The sequence below is a fragment of the Globicephala melas genome, chromosome 3 (genome assembly GCF_963455315.2).
Source record: "Globicephala melas chromosome 3, mGloMel1.2, whole genome shotgun sequence".
In the NCBI taxonomy this organism is placed as follows: Eukaryota; Metazoa; Chordata; class Mammalia; order Artiodactyla; family Delphinidae; genus Globicephala; species Globicephala melas.
The window spans coordinates 90,959,281-90,980,402 of NC_083316.1; the positions used below are offsets into that span (position 1 = coordinate 90,959,281).

Below are 21,122 nucleotides of genomic sequence, written 5' to 3' on the forward strand. Positions count from 1 at the left end.
TTTACATGCATCATCTCATTTATCCTCAAAACAACCCTAAGAGATAGGTGCTATTATTATCCTCACTTTTAAAACCTATAAAATGACATAGCAATTTATGAAAGTAGTATAGTACATTCTAGAAAGTTACAAATACAATAGGCAAAAATAAGAAAATGAAAACACCATATTCCTACTATTCAGAAAATATTAGTGTTAACATCTTAGTATGTGAACTTCTGAAATTTAGAAAACTTACTTATCTCCCACCAAGCCTAATTTTTAAGATTATTGTCTAAAAACATGATAAAGAAATTCTTTTTTTAGATGTAGAACCTGAACATTGGCCCTTTCTTTTTGTTTGCATTCCTGTTTTACTGTTATGTAAGCAGTACATAAACAGTACTGCATTCCTGTTTTACAGGAATCATAATCATTCCTGTCTGGGATGAATCCAGCTGAATATCAGACAGGTTGTATTCAGCAAAGGGCAAAAAAATAAACATATGAATAGATCCAAAAATTATTCCAATGTATCAGTTAGCTATTGCTGGGGAACAATCACAAAATCTCATTGGCATAAACAATAAGAATTTATTCTTGATTACATACCTTTGGGTCAGCTGCAGTGATTCTTATGCTACACGTCTGCAGATCAGCTGAAGTGGCTCATTTGGGGGTCCAGGCTAGAGGGTTAATAGCTATCATGGTTTGTTCTTCTCATAATAATGGCAGAAGCAAAAGGGCACAAGCCCAGTAGGGGATTAACTAGATAAACACATACATCCCAGAGGGTAAGTTAGATGTCAAGCCTGAAGTTAAAACGATGGGAAAGATCATACCTACCATGAGTGTCCCTGGCCCCAAGGCCAAGGCAAGGGTATAGATGTATAACAGTTCTACAGAGAAATGAAAAATTAGGACTAATTTAATCTACCATACTTCCTTCCATATGTGTATATTTATTTATCTACCCATCCATCTATCTTACAAATAAAAGCATAAATATATACACATAAGCATTATATACTATACATATATACACAGACATACAAACAAGATAAACTAAAACTTGTAGCTGTGTGTCAAAATTCTTTATGAAACACGAAAATGGATGGCATATGGAAGCAAGGTGATCAACTAAAGAAGGTAATGTAATGGACCTGGTATAAACTGAGAAGGTTTTGGAGAGTGTTATGTGTATTGAAAAACATAATAAAGAGTACATATAGAAGCATTTCAGGGACAGGACCAACAGAAATTTGATGAGAGATTGGATACTAGGGACGAGGATGGGGGGAATTAGGGTTAAAATGGAGTGAATGAGAAGATATTAAAAATATCTACAATTCTGTGAGCCTAGGGAACTTGGGGAATCATACTAGCATGGACCAGAAGGAATTTGTGAAGGGTGACTGGAGAAGGGTTGGTCTTTTCATGGTTAGGTTTCAGATATCAGCAAACATCAAATAGGTCATGGTCTCCAGATGACTGGGTTTGGTGGTGTGTTGAGACAGGAGCACTAACTAGCTGTTCTTGTGACCATGGCCCAGTTCCTAATATCTCTTCCAGCTCTTAAATTCATAATCCTTTTACCTTTATTGAGACTTAGAGTTGGATCAATCTGAACGAAGTATTTTCCCAAAGAGTTTAGAAAGAGAGAAAAGAACAAGATTTATATGTGCAGGGTCAGATGATGTCCTCCAGATAAATGTTCTTGGCCGGCATAGTGTTGTTGTTCTTGTTTCTTTTTTATTCTTTTTCTTTCTCTTTCTTTAACTTGAGAACCTGTAGGCTGAATATACTTCTCTGGTCCAGCCACAGACTCCAGAAACCCCTCTTGTCTTAAATCCACCCACTTCACACGTTTACATTAAGTCCTAGACATGGAAGACTTTTGGGATTTTGATCCCTGTCCTAAGGCTTAGGGTTTACTAATTGCTGATGAGAAGGTGGAAAATACTCAAAGAAAATCAGGAAAAACCAGAGGTAGGGGAGCACTGAGTCATCAAAGTTGAAATTAAATAACATTTTAAAGACGTACTAAAATTAGCTGATTGGTCCAGAAAGCTGAAAAGTCAAGCTTGTTAAAATCTTTGTTGTTCCTTTAAAATTTGATGAGATTTTCAAGTCTGCCAAGAGTGGAAACAATATCTTTTCTATGTTCTGAAACTTTATCTTACAGTTAGGTAACAATGCTACCCTCTACAGGTGCTTTGTCAATTTCAAAAGAAAGAAAAGGAGGAAAGGGCATGGACACGGAAGAAAAAAGAGAACAAAGGATTTAAAGTTGCCTCACTGTTCCAAATAATAATAGAGTTCTTGTCTAGAATAACCCAGGTGGAACAGATCTTTTTGCACACTTAGCACTTTTCCAGAAGCAATGAGAAATGTGGAAATAGGTTTCCTACGTGTGGATGTATTCAAGAAATACTCTTTTTTTTTTTCATTAACTATTTTCTCTAGCTTAAATGTCTCTCCTAACAAGCCCTTTTTCTGTTCAATCCCTTCTGTAGAAATGACTTGTTGATGGTCTGTCGCCAGTTGAACATGGAAGAGTCTGTGGCTGAGATCATGAACCAACTGGGCGCTGATGAAAATGGGAAGATTTCCTTTCAGGATTTTACAAGGTGCCGCATGCAGCTCGTCAGAGAAATTAGGAAGGAGGAAGTAGGCCTTTCTGAGAAGTCAGACAATTCCTGTAAAAAGAAGAAGCTGAGGGACAGAATTGCTTCCTGGCCCACGAGCAGTGACAACAGTTTGGGTAGGTACAACCCCGTGACAGTTCATAATGCACCCCTGTCCCCACTTCGTGACCTTCGTGAGACTGGCCTGCCCAGCCTGATGCCTGCTTGTCCCCAGGCTGTCCTCTGGACCACACTTGCTCTGGGTGAGCGCTTGCTAATCCCCCAGTTCTGTCCTGTGGCTTCCCAGTTCCTGGTTTACTGCTTTCTTTATTTTAGTTCTTCCATTTCCCAAGTGTGATCATGCACTCAAATAGCTACTGGGGAGGAAGGGCAAACTGGATGGGAAAGGTGGTAATTGAATCAGCAGGCCTCAGAAACTCTTTAGGGACTTCTTCAAAGCTTGGTTCAGATCTGCACAGTGAAGTTTTTAACCATTTCTTTTTTATTTAATGTGTAAAAATGTTTCTACAAACTGTTTTCCTGTTCCTAAGTATTATTGTTTCCTACTAATGCAAGATAAGCAACTAGAAAGAAAATTCTGAAAAATGTTGATAATTACTGAAGCTGAGTGATGGGAACATGGGGTTTATTGTACATGTTTTTGAGAACTCAAATATACATATTTTTAGTATGTTTATAAAAAGTTTAAAAGAAAAAGTGCATCTTAAAGGGATAGCCTGAACCAAGGGATACAGGAAGTATCTGAATTTTCTGCCTATACTTTAGGGAACTTTTTTTCCTTGCAAATGTCTCCTGGATCTCCCTCTCTGTTTCTTTCTCCGCTCGGTAGATCTAGTGGCAGGAAGTGAAGCTCCATGTTAATTGTCCATCATTTGTTAAATACATACTAATTAGCTTGGATGATTCTGTACTGCCCCACAGAACAGACACACACACACACACACACACACACACACACACACACACACACACACACACACACACACACACACACACACAGACATGCACACCCTGAATGATGTTCTGGGCAGTGGAATAATTGGGAGCATTATTATTGAGTAATTGAAATAATAAAAATACCCTCCTATCCCCTATGCCTTGCTATCTTAATGGATTCCATTTTAGCTGCAAATTAGGTATCTGGTAATTCATATGCTCTTAGTGCAATATGTAGAAATATTTAATTTTTGAACTAACATTTTTCTGAGTATTGGTGTATGTTCATTATAGAAAAATAAGGGGAAAAAGGCAAGCAGAAGAAAACAAAAACCATCCTTAATATCTTACTACCCAGAAATAACAACTACTGTTTACATTTCTCCCTCTCTTTCTCATGTGGTGTGTGTATGTGTGATTTAATTGTTTCTTACATATTTTTTCACATACTTTCCATATAATTTTGTATCCTGCAGTTTTTCCTCTGCATTTTCCTCATGCTTTTAAATAGCATTAGAAAACATGATTTGTAATGGTTACATCATGTAAAATGGACACTAAGAATTGGTTTATTAAATGAAAGGATGAGTAGAATTCTTTTTGCTAAGCTGTATTTTCTAATTTTTCTGCCAAGAACTTGGACTTCTTCTATAAGTACATAAGCACACACACATACATATATTTGAAGGGTTAAGTAAACTGTGGTACGTTTCAACAATTGAATACCATATAGCCATTAAAGTAATATATAAATGTGTATCAAATGTGTTTACAGAAGGCATACTTGTATGAAAAAACATTATACTAACTGTTGAAAATTGTATTTTAATGTGTGGTGTTTATAAAATATCTTGAAAGGAATGGTTTTGATAGAATTGCTGCCCACATCTAATTGGTTTGACCGTCTCATAAGATTGCCCCAACTAAAGAAAGAGTTGAAAAAAACTCCTTTTTATCCTTTTCTATAACCACATACTCTTAGAGAAAGAAGAGGTGAGAGGAGGTGAATCGTAAAACGTATCATGAACTGAGGAAATGCCAGCACACATAAGACCATTTACCAATTTATCCTGGTAGTTAAAGCTTCAGAGGCAGCTTATGTGAGTGGGAATCCTGGTTCTGTCACTTACTGCCTACACAGCACTAGAGAAGTTACTTAATCTCTCTGTGTCTCAGTTTCCTCATTAAGTATTACATGAGAACAATTATTGTTATTTGGAGGAATAAAGAAGCTAATATAGGGCTTCCCTCGTGACACAGTGGTTAAGAATCCGCCTGCCAATGCAGGGGACACGGGTTCGAGCCCTGGTCCGGGAAGATACCATGCGCCGCAGAGCAACTAAGCCCGTGTGCCACAGCTATTGAGCCTGCGCTCTAGAGCCCGTGAGCCACAACCACTGAGCCTGAGTGCCACAACTACAGAAGCCTGCGCGCCTGGAGCCCGTGTTCCACAACAAGAGAAGCCACCACAATGGGAAGCCCACGCGCCGCAACAAAGAGTAGCTCCTAGTCGTCGCAACTAGAGAAAGCCTGTGCACAGCAACAAAGACCCAACACAGCCAAAAATAAAGAAAATAAAATTTTTTTTTTAATTTTTAAAAAGAAGCTAATATATGGAAAGCACATGAAACGGTGCCTAGCATAGCAAGATAAGCTATAAGCCCTAGATGCAAGTTAAGTTAATATTGTTATTATTATTACTACTCAGTTTTATTTCCTGGAGATTGTCACAATTACACTCATGTTGGAAAACAACTTCCTGTTCAGTCTAATGTGAATCAAATACATTTAAAAATCTATAATAATTAAACAAAGCTTTATGTGTTCAATCAGTCCCTCTCTTTTCTACATCATCAATCTTTCCTTCTGATTCTATATAGATAAACTCTAGTATCTCACATCTTGAGGTCAGGAGAAACATTTTCTTGACTGCATGTGCCTAACTATTGTCCCACTTCTCTGCTCCTCTTAACAGTTAAACTTTTGGAGGAGTCTGTCTACACTGAATGCTTATCTGTCCTTACCTCTCATTCTTCCTTCAGCCCACTCTTCCCAGCTCCAGTCATCAGCACTCCACTGACCCTGCTCTTACTGCTTTCACATTGTCCGACCCAGTGGTTCCTCCTCTGTCCTCATCTAGATCTTTGGCATTGGCTCAGCTGACTACTCCTTCATTCAGCTGCAGTTTATTTTCCTGGACTTCTCAACATGACATTCTCCTGGGTTTCTGCATACTGTTTTGATTTCCCTCTCTCTCTGTCTGTCTCTCCCTCCCCCTCTCTTTCTTCTTTTTTACTCCTCTTCTCCTGGACCACTTCCAAATTTTGAGGTGCCTTGGAGTTAAATTTTCTCCCTAGATGATCTCATGTGGTCTCATGATTTTAAATACTGTTTTTGTGCCAGTGACTCCCAAATGTATGTATCTAGCCCTGCCCTTTCCCTTGAGCTTCAGAATCAGGTAAAATTGATACATATTCCTGCATATCTTATAGACGACTCAACCTTAACATTGTCAAAAAGTTTTTTTTTTTTATTTTTGCGGTACGTGGGCCTCTCACCGTTGTGGCCTCTCCCGTTGTGGAGCACAGGCTCCGGATGCGCAGGCTCAGCAGCCATGGCTCGTGGGCCTAGCCGCTCCGCAGCATGTGGGATCTTCCCAGACCGGGGCACGAACCTGTGTCCCTTGCATCGGCAGGTGGATGCTCAACCACTGCGCCACCAGGGAAGCCCCAAAAAGTATTTTTGATTCCCTTCCCTACCCTTCCTCCCAGGGTCGTTTCTGTCCCAGATATCCCCACCTAGGAAATATCACCATCCACTAGTTTGCTCAAGCCAGCAAGTCCCATTGCCTCTTTTGCCAAAGTGCTTCCAGAATCTGTCCACTTCCTTGGCTCTCCTGCCACCACCCTCTTCTAACACCATCATGTCTTACCTTGGCTACTAAAAGAGCCTGTAACTGGCCTCCCTGATTCTTCCCTTGACTCCTTACATTTCATTCTTTACCCTGCAGTCAGAGTGGTCTTTTAACATTATGAAAACATGCTTAGGTCATTCCTGTGCCTACAGTGCTCCATGGCTTCCATATGAACTCAAATGAAGTCCAAATTCCTTACCGCAGTCTACCCCGTTCCCACCGCTCTAAGTTGATCTCATAGCAATTCCCCTGACTTCTTTTGCAAGCTTCAGCCACACTGACCTTCCTGCTATTCCGCTAACTTAGCAAATTTAGCCGGCCGCCAACCTATGCCCTGGCTTTTTCCTCTCATCTAAAACACTCTTCTTTCTGACCTTCTCTTTCTGACGTTCTCTTTGCATGGCTGAGTCTTTCCTGTTATTCAGATTCCAGCTTAAATATTCCCTCTTTGGAGAGGCCTTTCCAAGCTAATGTAACCTCTCCTCATTTACTCCTTCACATGCCCTTATGCTTCATACCACTAATTCTTATCTGACATTATATTATATGCTCACTTGAACATTTATTTATCCATCTCCCCCAGTGCAATAAAAGTTCTGCTAGAATACTGATGGCCTTGCTGGGGTCCTGCTATACCCCAGCACTTAGAACAGTGCCTGGCCCATGAGACATGCTCAATGCGTATTTGTTGAATGAATGAATGAGCAATGCACTGTGTTCATGCTCTTTTAGGGCTTCACAGAAGTGCAATGCATAGTTCCAGACACTAAGTAACTTACAGTTTAATTGTGGAGTCATAAGCACATGACAAATTAGGTAGCAGTAAGGTTTAAATTAGAGTCAGTGAAACTTTAAAGGCCATTGAATGGTGCAGAAGATAAGGTCCATAAGGAGATCTAAGAAATACCGTGAGCAGGAGTTTCAGGAAAGGGTTGAGATTTCACCTGTGACTGCATTGTGAAGAGAAGTAGAAAGAATGTTGTGCTGTTGTGAGAAAAGCCTGAGAAAAACTTAAGTTTAACAGTTAAGTGTCAGAAAGACTTTATTGTCAGCCCTAACATTTCACAGCACATCTCAGCAGGGAGTCGAGTTGACAGAAAAAGACCTGTCAAAACATTACAGGCTCTACTTGGAAGAGGAGTTTCGATAGATTCATTTTTCCCAAATGTTTTCCTCAGAACACTGATTTCAAGAGATGCTCATAAATATTATGTGAAGAAAGAATTTCTTCGACAAATACATTTGAAAACTTTGGGTTAAATTAGATGAAGAGTTTACTTGGAGACATCTCGGAGTCTTTAATGTGCTAACATTTCCTGTGAATCTCCAGGAGAAGAATAAAATACATAGCATTCCCCACATTTAATTGACCTTAAACTTTTATTTACAAATCTTCTCTTTGACCTTTCTCAAATATACTTTGGGGAAAAATTAAGATATCTGATCAACTAAATCATAATAGATTTTTGTATCATTTTATGTCATTTTAGAAATAATATTCAAAATTTTTTGTCTTTCAGGCACCAGCTATATAAAATTTAATAGTTATAGCAATAATAAAAAAGGTTAAAAATTACCAATATTTACTATGCACAAGGCAATTTTCTAGGAACTAGTATTATATGCTAAACTGATAAATCCCCAGGTTCACCACTGAGTTGCTGTGGGACTTAGGCTACATTCCTGATTATTCTGAGCTTCACTTCTCTTATCTCTAAAAGTAGAGTAGGGGCTTCCCTGGTGGCGCAGTGGTTGAGAGTCTGCCTGCCGATGCAGGGGACATGGATTCGTGCCCCGGTCTGGGAAAATCCCACATGCCGCGGATAGGCTAGGCCCATGAGCCATGGCCGCTGAGCCTGTGCGTCCGGAGCCTGTGCTCCGCAACAGGAGAGGCCACAACAGTGAGAGGCCTGCGTACCGCAAAAAAAAAAAAAAAAAAAAGTAGAGTAGTAATACCTGCATTATAGGGTATTTGGAAGGACTTAGTGGGATATCACTTGTAAAGTTCTTACACAGTGCCTGTTCACATTAGGTTTTCAATAAACAATAACATTACGTTAATTATCATTATCATCTCTAATCCTTGCGACTACATTCCAGGTTTAGAATAGAACCCTCCTTATGTAGAGGAGGACAGTGAGGCTCAGAGAAATTCATTGATTTGCTCTAAGCCACACAGCTACTAAGGAGTTGAGAACACTAAGACATCACTTATTGAAAGAGATAATTCTTTGACTCCCCTGCAACTTTTGCTTAGAAATTTCATCTTCATGACCAAGATGCAAACTAAAAAGAGCACTGCCATCTAGAGACCACTTCCAGCAATTGCAGACACATGGTGCCCAGGGTCTTGAGGAGGGATCTGAGGACAAGGCCTGTTAGAGAAGCCCATCTCTTTGGCAGCAAAGTGACAGCATGCATTATGCCAAAATAGTTATAAGGTTGTGTGTATGCTACCTAATTTCCCATTGGAAAATAAATAATCTAGATTCGTTATAATTATTTGTAATTTTCATTTAAAAATTTTGTGGTTAAAAGCTTTTCATTTTGGGGGGAAAGGATAAATTGGGAGATTGGGATTGACATATACACACTACTATATATAAAATAGATAACTACAACAAGAACAGGCTCTTAGTTCCCATAATATGACTAGGTGAAGGAAAATGCAATAAAATATGATCTAAAGGGAAAAAAATAATAAAATAGACAACTAATAAAGACCTACTGTATAGCACAGGGAACTCTACTCAAAAGTTTGTAATGGCCCATATAGAAAAAGAATCTAAGAAAAGAGTGGATATATGTATATCTGATGCACTTTACTGTACACTGAAACTAACACAACATTGTAAATCAACTATACTCCAATAAAAATTAAAAAAAATTTTTTTTCATTTAAAAATTTTTAAAATTTAAATCACATATAAAAAATTGTGATTTAAATTTTTTTTCAATTTTCTTTGTGATGAGGGAAGACTCTGGAATTTTAAAAAATTCCTAGCATTAGGTATTTATGTATGTTAGCAATTCCAATAGAACCTTTATTCAAACGTGCCCTTTTAAATAAACAGTTTTTTACTTCAACTAAGCTGTGAACTTTAGACATGATTTCTACATATTCCTGTCAAATGTGTGAATTATGTGAAAGAGGTATTGCTTCAGGGTGATGACCACTAAAAAAAAAAATGGCTGAATTGTCTGCGGAGAGCTGATATGAGCCTGCAAGCTTGCCTAATGAGGTCTGTGCTTTTCATATCTTTGGGAGCACTTTTTTTCTTCCTTTGGTCAGGTCTCAGAGAGTCCAGGAACTTATTTGAATCAAATCCCTATGGTTTTAAAACATTGCTTAAGACAGCAGACATTAAAATCTGCTAATTAATGCAACTAAATTTAACTTATGCTAAGATTAGAACACTGGGCACAGTTTCCAATAACCTGTATCTTCAAAGATGCTTTATTGGCCTTTCCTTGGTATATATTCCCACCTGATGTGTCAGCTTCATTAATTACTGCTCTGATAGTGCCCCTGTGGTCCAAAAGGAGCATATAAAGTACTTAAGTTTCTTGGAGAAACTAATAGGAAGAATTTTCCTTAATGGAACTCAAAGTAAAAAGTTAGATCAAAGAATACATAGTTAGACAGGAAGGACTCCAAACCCCACAAGTCTGAGGAAGATAATGTAAGGAGATATCCTGATTCCTTGGCACATTTAAAGAGACAAGCAACTCCCTGAATTTTGGTTTAGTATCTTGCTTTTAAAAAATTAAAACTAGGGCTTCCCTGGCGGCGCAGTGGTTGAGAGTCCTCCTGCTGATGCAGGGGACACAGGTTCGTGCCCCGGTCTGGGAAGATCCCAAATGCCGTGGAGCGGCTGGGCCCGTGAGCCATGGCCTCTGAGCCTGCGCATCCGGAGCCTGTGCTCTGCAACGGGAGAGGCCACAACAGTGAGAGGCCCGCGTACCGCAAAAAAAAAAAAAAAATTAAAACTAAAATTAGTTAATATATGCAAAACCTGTCTAGTCCTGAAACATCCTAATTTTTTCAGAATGAATGGTACTCTTAAATATTGTTGGGGTTTTGTCTATGTGTATAAATATTTTTCTAAACTCTTAAAACAGGTTAAATTAAGTGAGACAGAGGGCATTTTCCAATTCAGCTGCACTGACACTAGTATGTAGAGTTATGGCTGGTAAATTTAGAGAATCAAATGTGGTTTAAACTCTCTATGGACTCTGGATGAGAAATTAATAATTAACACAGAGTCTTTTAAATAAAATCACTCATTGAGAGTGTTTCATTGTTAAAAATACTGCCCAGTTAGCATAAAACCAGACTAAAGTCACAGCAGTTTTTAGCCCAGTTGAAGTTTTCAAGAAGTTTGGTTTTTTGTTGGTGGTACTGGTAGTTTTTTACATACTCTAAGCCCTATGTCATAGGGTTAACAATATGTTTATTTAATTTATCCTACCCCTAGAGGCTTCTACATTCTTTAAATAATAGGTACCATGTTAACGTTCTTCTGTTGCATACTGAGAATACTGTCAACGACTGTCTGTAGATTGACTGTTTTTAGAGTTAATTTGGGTAGATTTAGTTCTTGATTAACTTAGTCCACTTGTATCCCTTTTTATTAATCATTGTCCTTCCTGGCCTTGAGCAGTTCCTAATACCCACTGATTCACCTGTTCATACTTCTCAGATTAGACCTGCCATGGTCCAGATCTGGGTCTTCCTCCCCATCCTCTGAATTACTGCGGTTTCCTTCTAACAGTTCTTTTTGTCTAATTCCAGTTGATGCTGCTATGACTTCCAAATATTTTAAATACGTACTTATGGTAAAAATGCACTGATTCTCTCTTGCCTACTTAAGAGACTCTCTGAACTCTTTTGGATGTCAAGACTCCTTACCATCCAGTGGGCTCATCCTACCTTACTCCATCTTGTTCCCCATTACTTCTTCACATGGACGCTTAGCTTCAATAATGCTGGCCTTCTAATTGATACATTCTCCTCAAGCCTACGTTTTGAGTTTTGTTCCTTCTGTACTATATTAGGTAGAGCTTTTTGGTGACAAGCCACAAACCCTCAACACTAATATTTTGAAGGAAAAGGGGAAGGGGAGAAGGAGAGGGAGGGAGGGGAGAGGGAGAGAGAAAATGTGAATATATTGGAGGATCTAGGCAGTTAGATCTAGCATGAATAGCTCCAGAGATTCAATGCCATCAGTCTTCTTCTTTCCCTGTTTCAACCCTTTCCCTCAGAAATAGCTTTATTCTCAGGCTCCTGTGGCCTACAGCAGCCCCAGGATTACTCCCGTTCTGTTGAGTAACTACAAGAGAAAAGAGTGATCTTTCTCTTCACAGCAGCTCCACAAAATTCCTGGAAATTGGTCTCATTAGGTCTTCTTGGGTCATATACCTATCCTTGAACAAGTCCCTGTGGCCAGAAGAATGCAGTGGTCTGATTGGCCAGGCCTGGACCACACACTCAACCTATAAGATTGGAGTGGAGTTGTTTCTATCCACATCATATGGACTGAGAGTTGAGGAAAGGAGGGAGGGAATCAACGTACTGTCACCACAAGAAGAGTAAATGGATGCAGGGCAGGTAAAAAGAGCAGATGGCCACCACATGGTCCTATGTGTAAATCTTGCCTCCTATCTTTTCATTCAATATATACTCTTGCAATCCTCAAAAGGCTTTAATAATGCTACATTAAACTGACATGTACACATATATTTTGCAACTAGGAGATTCACATGTGTCTTGTCATAAAGCCAAATTGTAAAAATTTTAATGCATTCTGTTTTTTAAATGTGCTTCTGTTATATCCTATGCCTATCCGTCACTGTAATTATGAACCATCCTGTGTTATAATTGTACATTTATATTTCTTTCTTCTCAACTAGATTATGTATCCTGGGTGAATAACAGAGAGCCTCACACATGCCAAGCACTGGATGAACGTTTGATCAATAAATTAACATATCAATGAGCAAAACTGTTTGATACTCATAGTCCCTAGTCTTAGGTTTAGTAACTTTGCTGATTTATTGTCAGTCTTCAAAGCATGGGCCTCTTTCTTTGAGGTAGAACTATTCCTTTCAAATAAGACATGTGTTTGGACCTAGGCATTTTTTTAAAAGAAAATTAGTCCAAGTAATGTGTTACAGATCAATCTTTTCAAGATTAATTTTTTCCTTTAAATCTATTCTTATCTTGAAGTTATAGTCTCAAGCTGGATATAATAAAAGTACCAGAACATTGAGTTCATTTCAGCTAGTGTCTAGTAGGTGCCTTCACTGTGACACTTGCTGCTAAAGTGACAAAAGGAGAAGGTTTGCTGTCCTTGATTGAAAAATATGGCCACAATATTTTTCAGCTCTTTTCCCACACCCCTTGAATCTAGGGTGGCTTTGTGGTTTATTTCGACCAACAGAATGTGGCAAGAGTGAAATTGTGCGAGTTCTGGAGCCTAGGCTTCAAAATGCCTTGCAGCTTCCTGCTTCACCTCTTGGAACATTCCTGCAACCATGAAGGGAAGTCTGGGCTAGACTAACAAATGGTGAGAGACCGCACAGAGAGGCCCAGCCAATAACCAGCATCGAGGCCCCAGACACATGAATGTGCACATCATAGTTTCTCCAACCCCAGTTGAGCTATCAGATGACTGCAAGTCACGTTAATGATCCTAGGTGAGATAAGATGGAGAACTGCCCAGGTGAGCCCAGCCCAAATTGTTGACCCCAGAATCACAAGAAACAGTAAGTTGCAGCTGTTTCAAGCTACTAAGTTTTGTGATTGCTTGTTACATAGCAGTAGATAAGTGATATATATATATATATATATATAGGGAATTACCCTTAAGAAGTTTGTGAAAGTATTATGAATATGAGGCAATACAAAAGACCCCAAGCCATCTGTAAATTAATTGCAATCCCTATCAAAATCCCAGTGGCATTTTGCACAGAAATAAAAAAAAATGAGCCTAAAATTTGTATGGAACCAGCCAAAGCAATCCTGAGAGAGAAGTACAAAGCTGGAGGTATTGTACTTTCTGATTTTAAGCTATATTATAAAGGCATAGTAATCTAAACAATATGGTAGTGGTATTAAAAACAGACACATAGACTAATGGAACAGAATCAAGAGCTGAGAAATAAACCCACACATATACAGTTAACTAATACTTGGCAAGAGAGCCAAGAATACTCAATGAGGAAATGATAGTCTCATTGATAAATGGTGTTGGGAAAACTGGATATTCACATGCAAAAAAATGAAATTGGACCCCTATCTTATACCACTCATAAAATTAACTTGAAATGGGTTAAAAACTTAAATGTAAGATTTGAAACTGTAAAACTACTAGCAGAAAACATAAAAGTTCCTTGATACTGTCTTGACAATGATTTTTTTTAATATGACAACTAAAAGCACACGCAACAAAAGCAAAAAATAAACAAGTGGGACTGCATCAAACTTAAAAGTTTCTGTACAACAAAGAAACAATCAGCAGAATGAAAAGGTACCCTACAGAATGGAGAATATATTTGCAAACCATCTATCTGACAAGCAGTTAATATCCAAAATATGTAAGTAACTTATACAACTCTATAGCAAAAAAAGAACAAACTATCTGATTAAAAATAGAGGACTTGAACAGACATTTTTCCAAAGAAGACATACAGATGACCAATAGACACATGAAAAAATGTTCAACATCACTCATCATCAGAAATATGCAAATTGAAGCCGCGAGATATCACACCTGTTAGAATGACTATCATCAAAGACAAGAGATAGGTTGTTGGTGAGGGTGTGGAGAAGAGGAAACCTTATGCACCGTTGGTGGGAATGTAATTAGTACAGCCACTGTCAAAAATACTATGGGGCTTCCCTGGTGGCGCAGTGGTTGAGAGTCCACCTGCCGATGCAGGGGACATGGGTTCGTGCCCCCGTCGGGGAAGATCCCACATGCCGCGGAGCGGCTGGGCCCATGAGCCATGGCCGCTGAGCCTGTGCGTCCGGAGCCTGTGCTCCGCAACGGGAGAGGCCACAACAGTGAGAGGCCCGCGTACCGGAAAAAAAAAAAATACTATGAAGTTTCCTCAAAAATTTAAAAATAGAATTAATATATGATCCAGAAATCCCACTTGTGGATATATATCTGAAGAAAATGAAAACACTAATTCAGAAAGATATCTGCACTCCCATGTTCATTGCAGCGTTATTCACAACAGCCAAGATAGAGAAACAACCTAAGTGTCCACTGATAAATGAATGATAAACAAGATGTGGTATATATGTACAATGGAATAGTATTCAATCATGAGAAAGAAGATCCTGCCATTTGCAACAACATGGAGGGACCTTGAGGGTATTATGCTAAATGAAATTAGACAGAGATACAGGCCTTCCTCAAAAAGCAAGAAAAAATCTCAAATAAACAACCTAACCTACTACCTAAAAGAATTAGAAAAAGAAGAACAAAGTCCACAGTCAGCAGAAGGAAGGCTATAATAAAGATCAGAGAAGAAATAAATAAAACAGAAATCCAAAAAAACAAAAGGAAATATCAGTGAAACCAAGAGCTTTTCTTTTTGAAAAGATAAACAAAATTGATAAACCTTTAACTAGGCTCACCAAGAAGAAAAGACAGAGGACCCAAATAAACAAAAAAAAATGAAAGAGGAGAAATAACAGATACCACAGAGATACAAAAAAATCGTAAGAGAATGCTATGAACAGTTACAGACCAACAAATTGGACAACCTAGAAGAAATGAACAAATATCTAGAAACATACAGCCTGCCAAGACTGAGTCAAGAAGAAGCAAAGAATTTGAACAGATCATTAGAAATGAAGTAGAATCTGTAATTTAAAAAAAAGAAAAGAAAAAGGTCCCTGCAAATAAAAGTCCAGGACTGGATGGCTTCACTGTGGAAGACTACCAAACACATAAAGAAGAACTTAAACCTATCCTTCTCAAACTATTCCAAAAATTTGAAGAGGAGATAACACTCCCAAATTTATTCTACAAGACTACCATTATCCTGATACGAAAACAGACAAAGACACTACAAAAAAAGAAAATCACAGGCTAATAACTTTGATGAATATTGATGCAGAAATCCTCAACAAAATATTAGCAAACTGAATCCAACAATACAATGAATGATCATAAACCTTGGTCAAATTGGATTTATTCCCGGGTTGCAAGGATGGTTTAACAGAGGCAAATGAATCAATGTGATACACCACATTATCAAAAGGGAAGACGAAAACCACATGATCATCTTAATAGACGCAGAAAAAGCATTTGACAAAATTCAGCATCCCTTCATGATAAAAACTCTCATCAAAGTGGATATAGAGGGAACATACCTCAACATAATAGGGGGCATTTATAACAAACCTACAGCCAACTAATACTCAGTGGTGAAAAGCTGAAAGCCTTCCCGGTAAATTCAGGAACAAGAGAAGGATGCCCACTATCAATACTTCTATTTAACATAGTATTAGAAGTCCTAGCCACAGAAACCAGACGATATATATATATATATATATATGTGTGTGTGTGTGTGTGTGTGTGTGTGTATACACACACACACTCACTCTCTCTCATCTACCTTGGAGTACTTGGGTGGAAAAGACTGAGAAACACTGTATTAAAGGATCTCTTTAAAAGTGTATGAACCTTGGAGCTTCTTTCTCTTCTAGTTTGTTTTCTTGGGCTGTTTAAGGCTTTTGACATTTGAGCTGACAATCACTCTGGTACCAGATAATAGCCTACAGAGTCCATCAGGGTCAAGGAATAAAGAGGATCTAAGGCTGCCCAAACACTGTCATGGTCACCAGCAAAGGCACTTTCTGGAGTGGCTATTGCAATGGCTTTGATAGTTTTAACAACAAAAAAAAGGAATAGAGGTTTCAACTCAGCATATACAGGGAAGCAATCCTGCAGGAAAATCTTGATTAGCCAGCAGCAGCTTCTATGTGGCAAATCTTGCTTTCAAATTATGAGTGTAATTAAGAATGTAACGTAATAATGGCCTTAATATATCTCACAGATTTAGTAACCTGAAGATCAGCAGCGTCCATTAAAACCAAACATTTTCCTTTTCCCTAACCCAGGGAAAGTGTGAAACACTAAAATAGAGAGAAAATCTGTTTGGGTTTAGTCTGAGAAGTCATGTCATTTGCCATGAACAGACTAAGCGACCTTCTGAACAAGGCAGTGGGATAGGATATTATAAATCGTTTCTCCCCCGTCCCCGGAATCACCAAGTTATGTCCTCATTGGTTATTTAAGGTGTTGTGTGTTCTCAGAAGATTGAACACACATATTAAAATGTAAGTATAAAACAGCTAACAAAACCAAAGACAACAAATGTTTTTGACATCATCTGAGACAGTGAGAATGATCAAGAGTCATTTGTATGTTACTTATCTATCAGAATGGAAATGTTTCTGTATTGGGTATATTTGAACTTCCAATTCTGTATGTGTATGTGCATGTAAACTTTAAATATTCTGCACTTAAGATGTCAAATTCTATTTATGGTACACTGGCTTTCATCTCTCCATCCTGAAGTCACTGCAGACAGAACAAAGAAACAAAGTATGATGTATTTTGTTTTTAAACTTCTAAGCAAGCATGTGTAAGATCAGTGGATTCTCAGGTATTTCTTGAGATATTAAATAATTTAGATTTGTCTTGTAGATTAATAGTACCTCACGTAATACAGTACACTGTTCTGTGGTGGTCTAAATTCTTGTAAAGTGATGTCTCAAGTAGTGCAAACTGGTTCTGTCTTACTTCCTGATTTTTGTCTTTTATCAGCATTTCAAGCTATTTGATGCTGCTCTTTTTGAATATATTATTTTAGCCTCATTCCCAGTGACATTAATCACTTCATTTTAGTCAGCAAAAGACAGAGTTCATGGAAATCCAGGTGTGTTTATCTCAGGTGGTAATCCTCACATGAAGGGTGCCAGTGATTACCTGTGTTGATTGTATCTTTTGAACTACATAGAACCCAATAAAATTGTTCATCTTTTTTCTCTCCAGCATGATTTAAGTGCACCAATTCGTTAAGTGTCACTGTTTTCATGGGATGTTGAAACCATTCCAATTTCAGTGGCAGTGATACAACTTGGCATGATTTTAGATACTTTTCATGGAATGAAAATGATTACTTGGCTGAGATAAAGGCTCAGTCTGCTCGCAGAAAGTATTTAGTTTGGCCAGACTATTTCATTGTCCATTGTTCATTCTAGAGAAACTGTCACTCAACATTATAAGCACAAAAGCACAGGAAGGCTTATTTTGCTTCCTGTTTTATCTCTTGTAAGACTACTGCAAGTTTGTTGGAGAACATAAATGAAAGAGCATTAATAAATGACTGTTTAAATCAGTTAAATCTTTATGGTTGTTTTGGAAGAATTTTGTATGGTTTCCAGTTGATCCATTTAAGTTTGCTATCTACAAGAAGATCTAGTTGAAGGAGAATTTAATCTGATACCTTGTGTATTTATTTAGCTCTCATTTATGAATACATATCAGTCAGTTCTAGATAAATTTTAATGCAAAAAATTACCATGTCAGATTTCTCTCTTGGTATTTATAATGTTTTCTTTGATTTATCTGATTTAAGATTTAGAGTACTTGATAAGATTTTGCCCTTGAATTATAAGATTACAGCCCAGAGAATCTGTTAAATACCATCTAGTTTCACCATCTGTTTAGTATAGATGAGGAAATGGAGAACTGGAGGATTAAATAATAACTGTTAGGTCACAGAGTTAGTTGGTGGCATGGCTGGGACTAGACTGGAGCTCTCCTGGCTCCTAGTTTGTTCTTCTGCTAATTCACACTGCTGTGTTCTTTCCTCTTTTTCTCTTGCTGTATTAACAAAAACTTAGAATTCCAACCTCTAGGATTGTTTGTTTTTCTATTAGGAATTTCTAGATAGAGATTTAGAACTCTGCACTCCCTGAACTCCTAAAGAGTAAATTTAATTACCAATCTCACCTACTTCAGTTGCTTTAATGCCACAACCAAGACACTCAAAATGCTTATGTTTTTCTAACACTTTACACTTTGCCCTTTTTTTTTTAGCTTAGGTTATACAATTCTTCAAGGGATTTTTTTCACTTAATCTCATTTGGATAACAGTAACTAGGTCTAGAATCTATGGATGTAAACATTAACCTTTTCACCTTGCCCTTTGTATGTCAACATAGTACTTAAATGTCATCTATCTCCAAACTTGCCACTAGATGGTACTGGTTCTTGGGCAAAAACCCTGATAAAAAAGGACCCCATTGTTAGTGTCCACCTTGCGTATGAAATTGAGACTATAGTTTATGGTATATACTTAGGTCTACAAGGCCACAGCCCTGGGATGGGTGGGGTCTCCCCTGAACAGGAAGGTGATTTCTGATTGTTCCTACCAGTCCATCACCTGGGAAAGAGTAGGTCCTCAGATACAGAAGTGTAGCTCAAAAGGAAGGGTTGCAAATGCTTACTGAGGGCAGGTAGACAACATAAATGAGTGAAGTTGACCAGATGGAGGCTCCAGCAAACTGGAGGACACGTGCCCATTTGCAAAGAGGCAGCCAATGCTCAACTACAGCCAAATGTGGGAATGGGAGCCAAATGTTTCCAGGCATTGTATGTGTGTGTGTTTGTGTGTGTGTATATATGTGTGTGTGTTCAATACCAGAAAATATTTTTACTTTTTAAAAATCTGATCTCTCCAAATTTTTAATACTGATGACTAAATTTTTTAAAAATGATTTTTGAGTAGAATCAACAAAATATAACTGTGGACCAGATATAGTTCATACCCACCAGTCCGCAGCTTCTGTCAGAAGGAAGTCTTAAGTCAACAGAGTAGGAGGTGACTTCTTTTTGAGCCTTCGCCCCTTGCTTTTTTAATAAGAGGAATTTGACTATCTAGTTTTATGCTCTTAAATGCTGGGAATTGGGATAATATCATAACGTAGGCTGGACTGGGAATTAGGATGGGATAGGGATAGTACCCACAAAAAGTAAATCTCCACTGATATGCCTGATTATCAAGTTTCATGCCATTTCTATGTTAATTTCTCCTTTTATGTTTATAAAATCTTTTATGAATGCTGCCACTTTGCTTTGTTTGTGGTATTAAGGAAGAACAATTGTCCATTCTCAGGCCACAATGTTGGAGGGGAAACAACTCTGCCTCTTCATGGCCTGGGAATGGTTGCAGGGATAATTAGAGGGAAATCCTGAAGGGGAAGGGGAATTATGGATGATAACAGTTGAGATTATGAGGTTCTGTTACATCATCTGTTGTGGAGATTTTCCCTCCATTGCCAGGTTTGTTTTTATTAAGTGAGTTGTCTGTCTTATACATTTCTGCTGATTTGCTTTGTTGTTGACTAAGCTGTACGCTTAGAGTCTACTCCTTTGGTTTATCCCAAGGAATGCTTTTGGCCTCATTTTTTAAAAGGCAAACACCAGAGAATATATTTAGCCTTATCAGTCATTCATACTGTGTGTTAGTAAAATGATCAGGTTTTTTTACTTGAGCTGGCTCTCTAATGAGGGGAATCCACAGGAGAGATTCTGAAGAACAAGTGGGAAGGGGGAGAATTAGTGTTATGGAAGAAACCTGAGGAAGGAAGAAGGCGGTAAGGCTGGCGAAAAACATTTTGTCTTTTTCACTTCTGCGTATGCCTGGTCTGATGAAGTCCCAATTCATCCAGTATGGCACAGATCAGTGTTTCCTAAGCTAAGCCTGATAGGCTTCCATAATTTGGGGAATAGGGAACTGAGATCTTAGAGCTGGAACAGGTCATAAGGAGGTCATAAGGCCCAAAGGAGCAATCAACTAAGGAGCACTAAGACATCTGAGGAATTCCTCTAAAATGAAAGATAGAGACCAAACAAGTAGAAAAACTTAAAGGGAACAGAGACTCTGTAAGGAGAATACTCAAAATAGTCCCTCTTTCATATACTGTGAAATACAGGAAAAAGTATTGTATCCATAAAAAAAAAAAAAAAACAGGATAAAGAGAAACATTAAAAAACCTGCTCTGGAAAAAACATAGCATAAATTATAAGCTCAACAAAAAGAATGAGAAATAAAGATAAGAATATCTTCTAGAAAGAGAAGCAGAGAAACAAAGAAATTTAAGATAGGAAAGAAAAGATAAAAATTAGAGGGCTGGTGCAGGATGTTTACCACCCAAATAATAGGCATTCTCAAAAGAGCAAAGAAGACACAGGGGGAGAAATCGTCAACAAAATGGTCCATGAATTGTCCTCCAAACTGAAGAATGTGTTTCCTGATAGAAGGGGCTGACCAAGCATCACCTACCACAGAATTTTAAGACACACATCATTGTGAAATTTCATAACACTAGGGACAAAAAAAAAAAAAAAAGATTCTTCAAACTTTCAGAGGAAAAACAAAAGAGCACAAGTATAAAAGATTTGGAATCAGAATGGCTTCTGACTTCTCAAAAACAATGACAGACATTAAATTAGCATTGTCTTCAAAAGTCTGAAGAATTGTTTCCAACTTAGAATTCTTTACCAACTATTAATGAAGTATAAGGATAAAATATAAATGTTTTCATGCATGCA

At 38.0% G+C, this 21,122-nt stretch overlaps 1 protein-coding gene across 5 annotated transcripts in view; it reads left to right on the plus strand.

The window, feature by feature from the left end:
- The window catches only part of MCC (MCC regulator of WNT signaling pathway), a 464,937-nt gene that overhangs the window by 106,214 nt on the left and 337,601 nt on the right, over positions 1–21,122 (plus strand). For all 5 annotated transcript variants that reach the window (XM_060296098.2, XM_060296099.2, XM_060296100.2 and 2 more), the window contains one exon: positions 2,496–2,743. In XM_060296098.2, the coding sequence (XP_060152081.1) occupies positions 2,496–2,743 (248 nt within the window). The remainder of the gene's footprint in view (positions 1–2,495; positions 2,744–21,122) is intronic.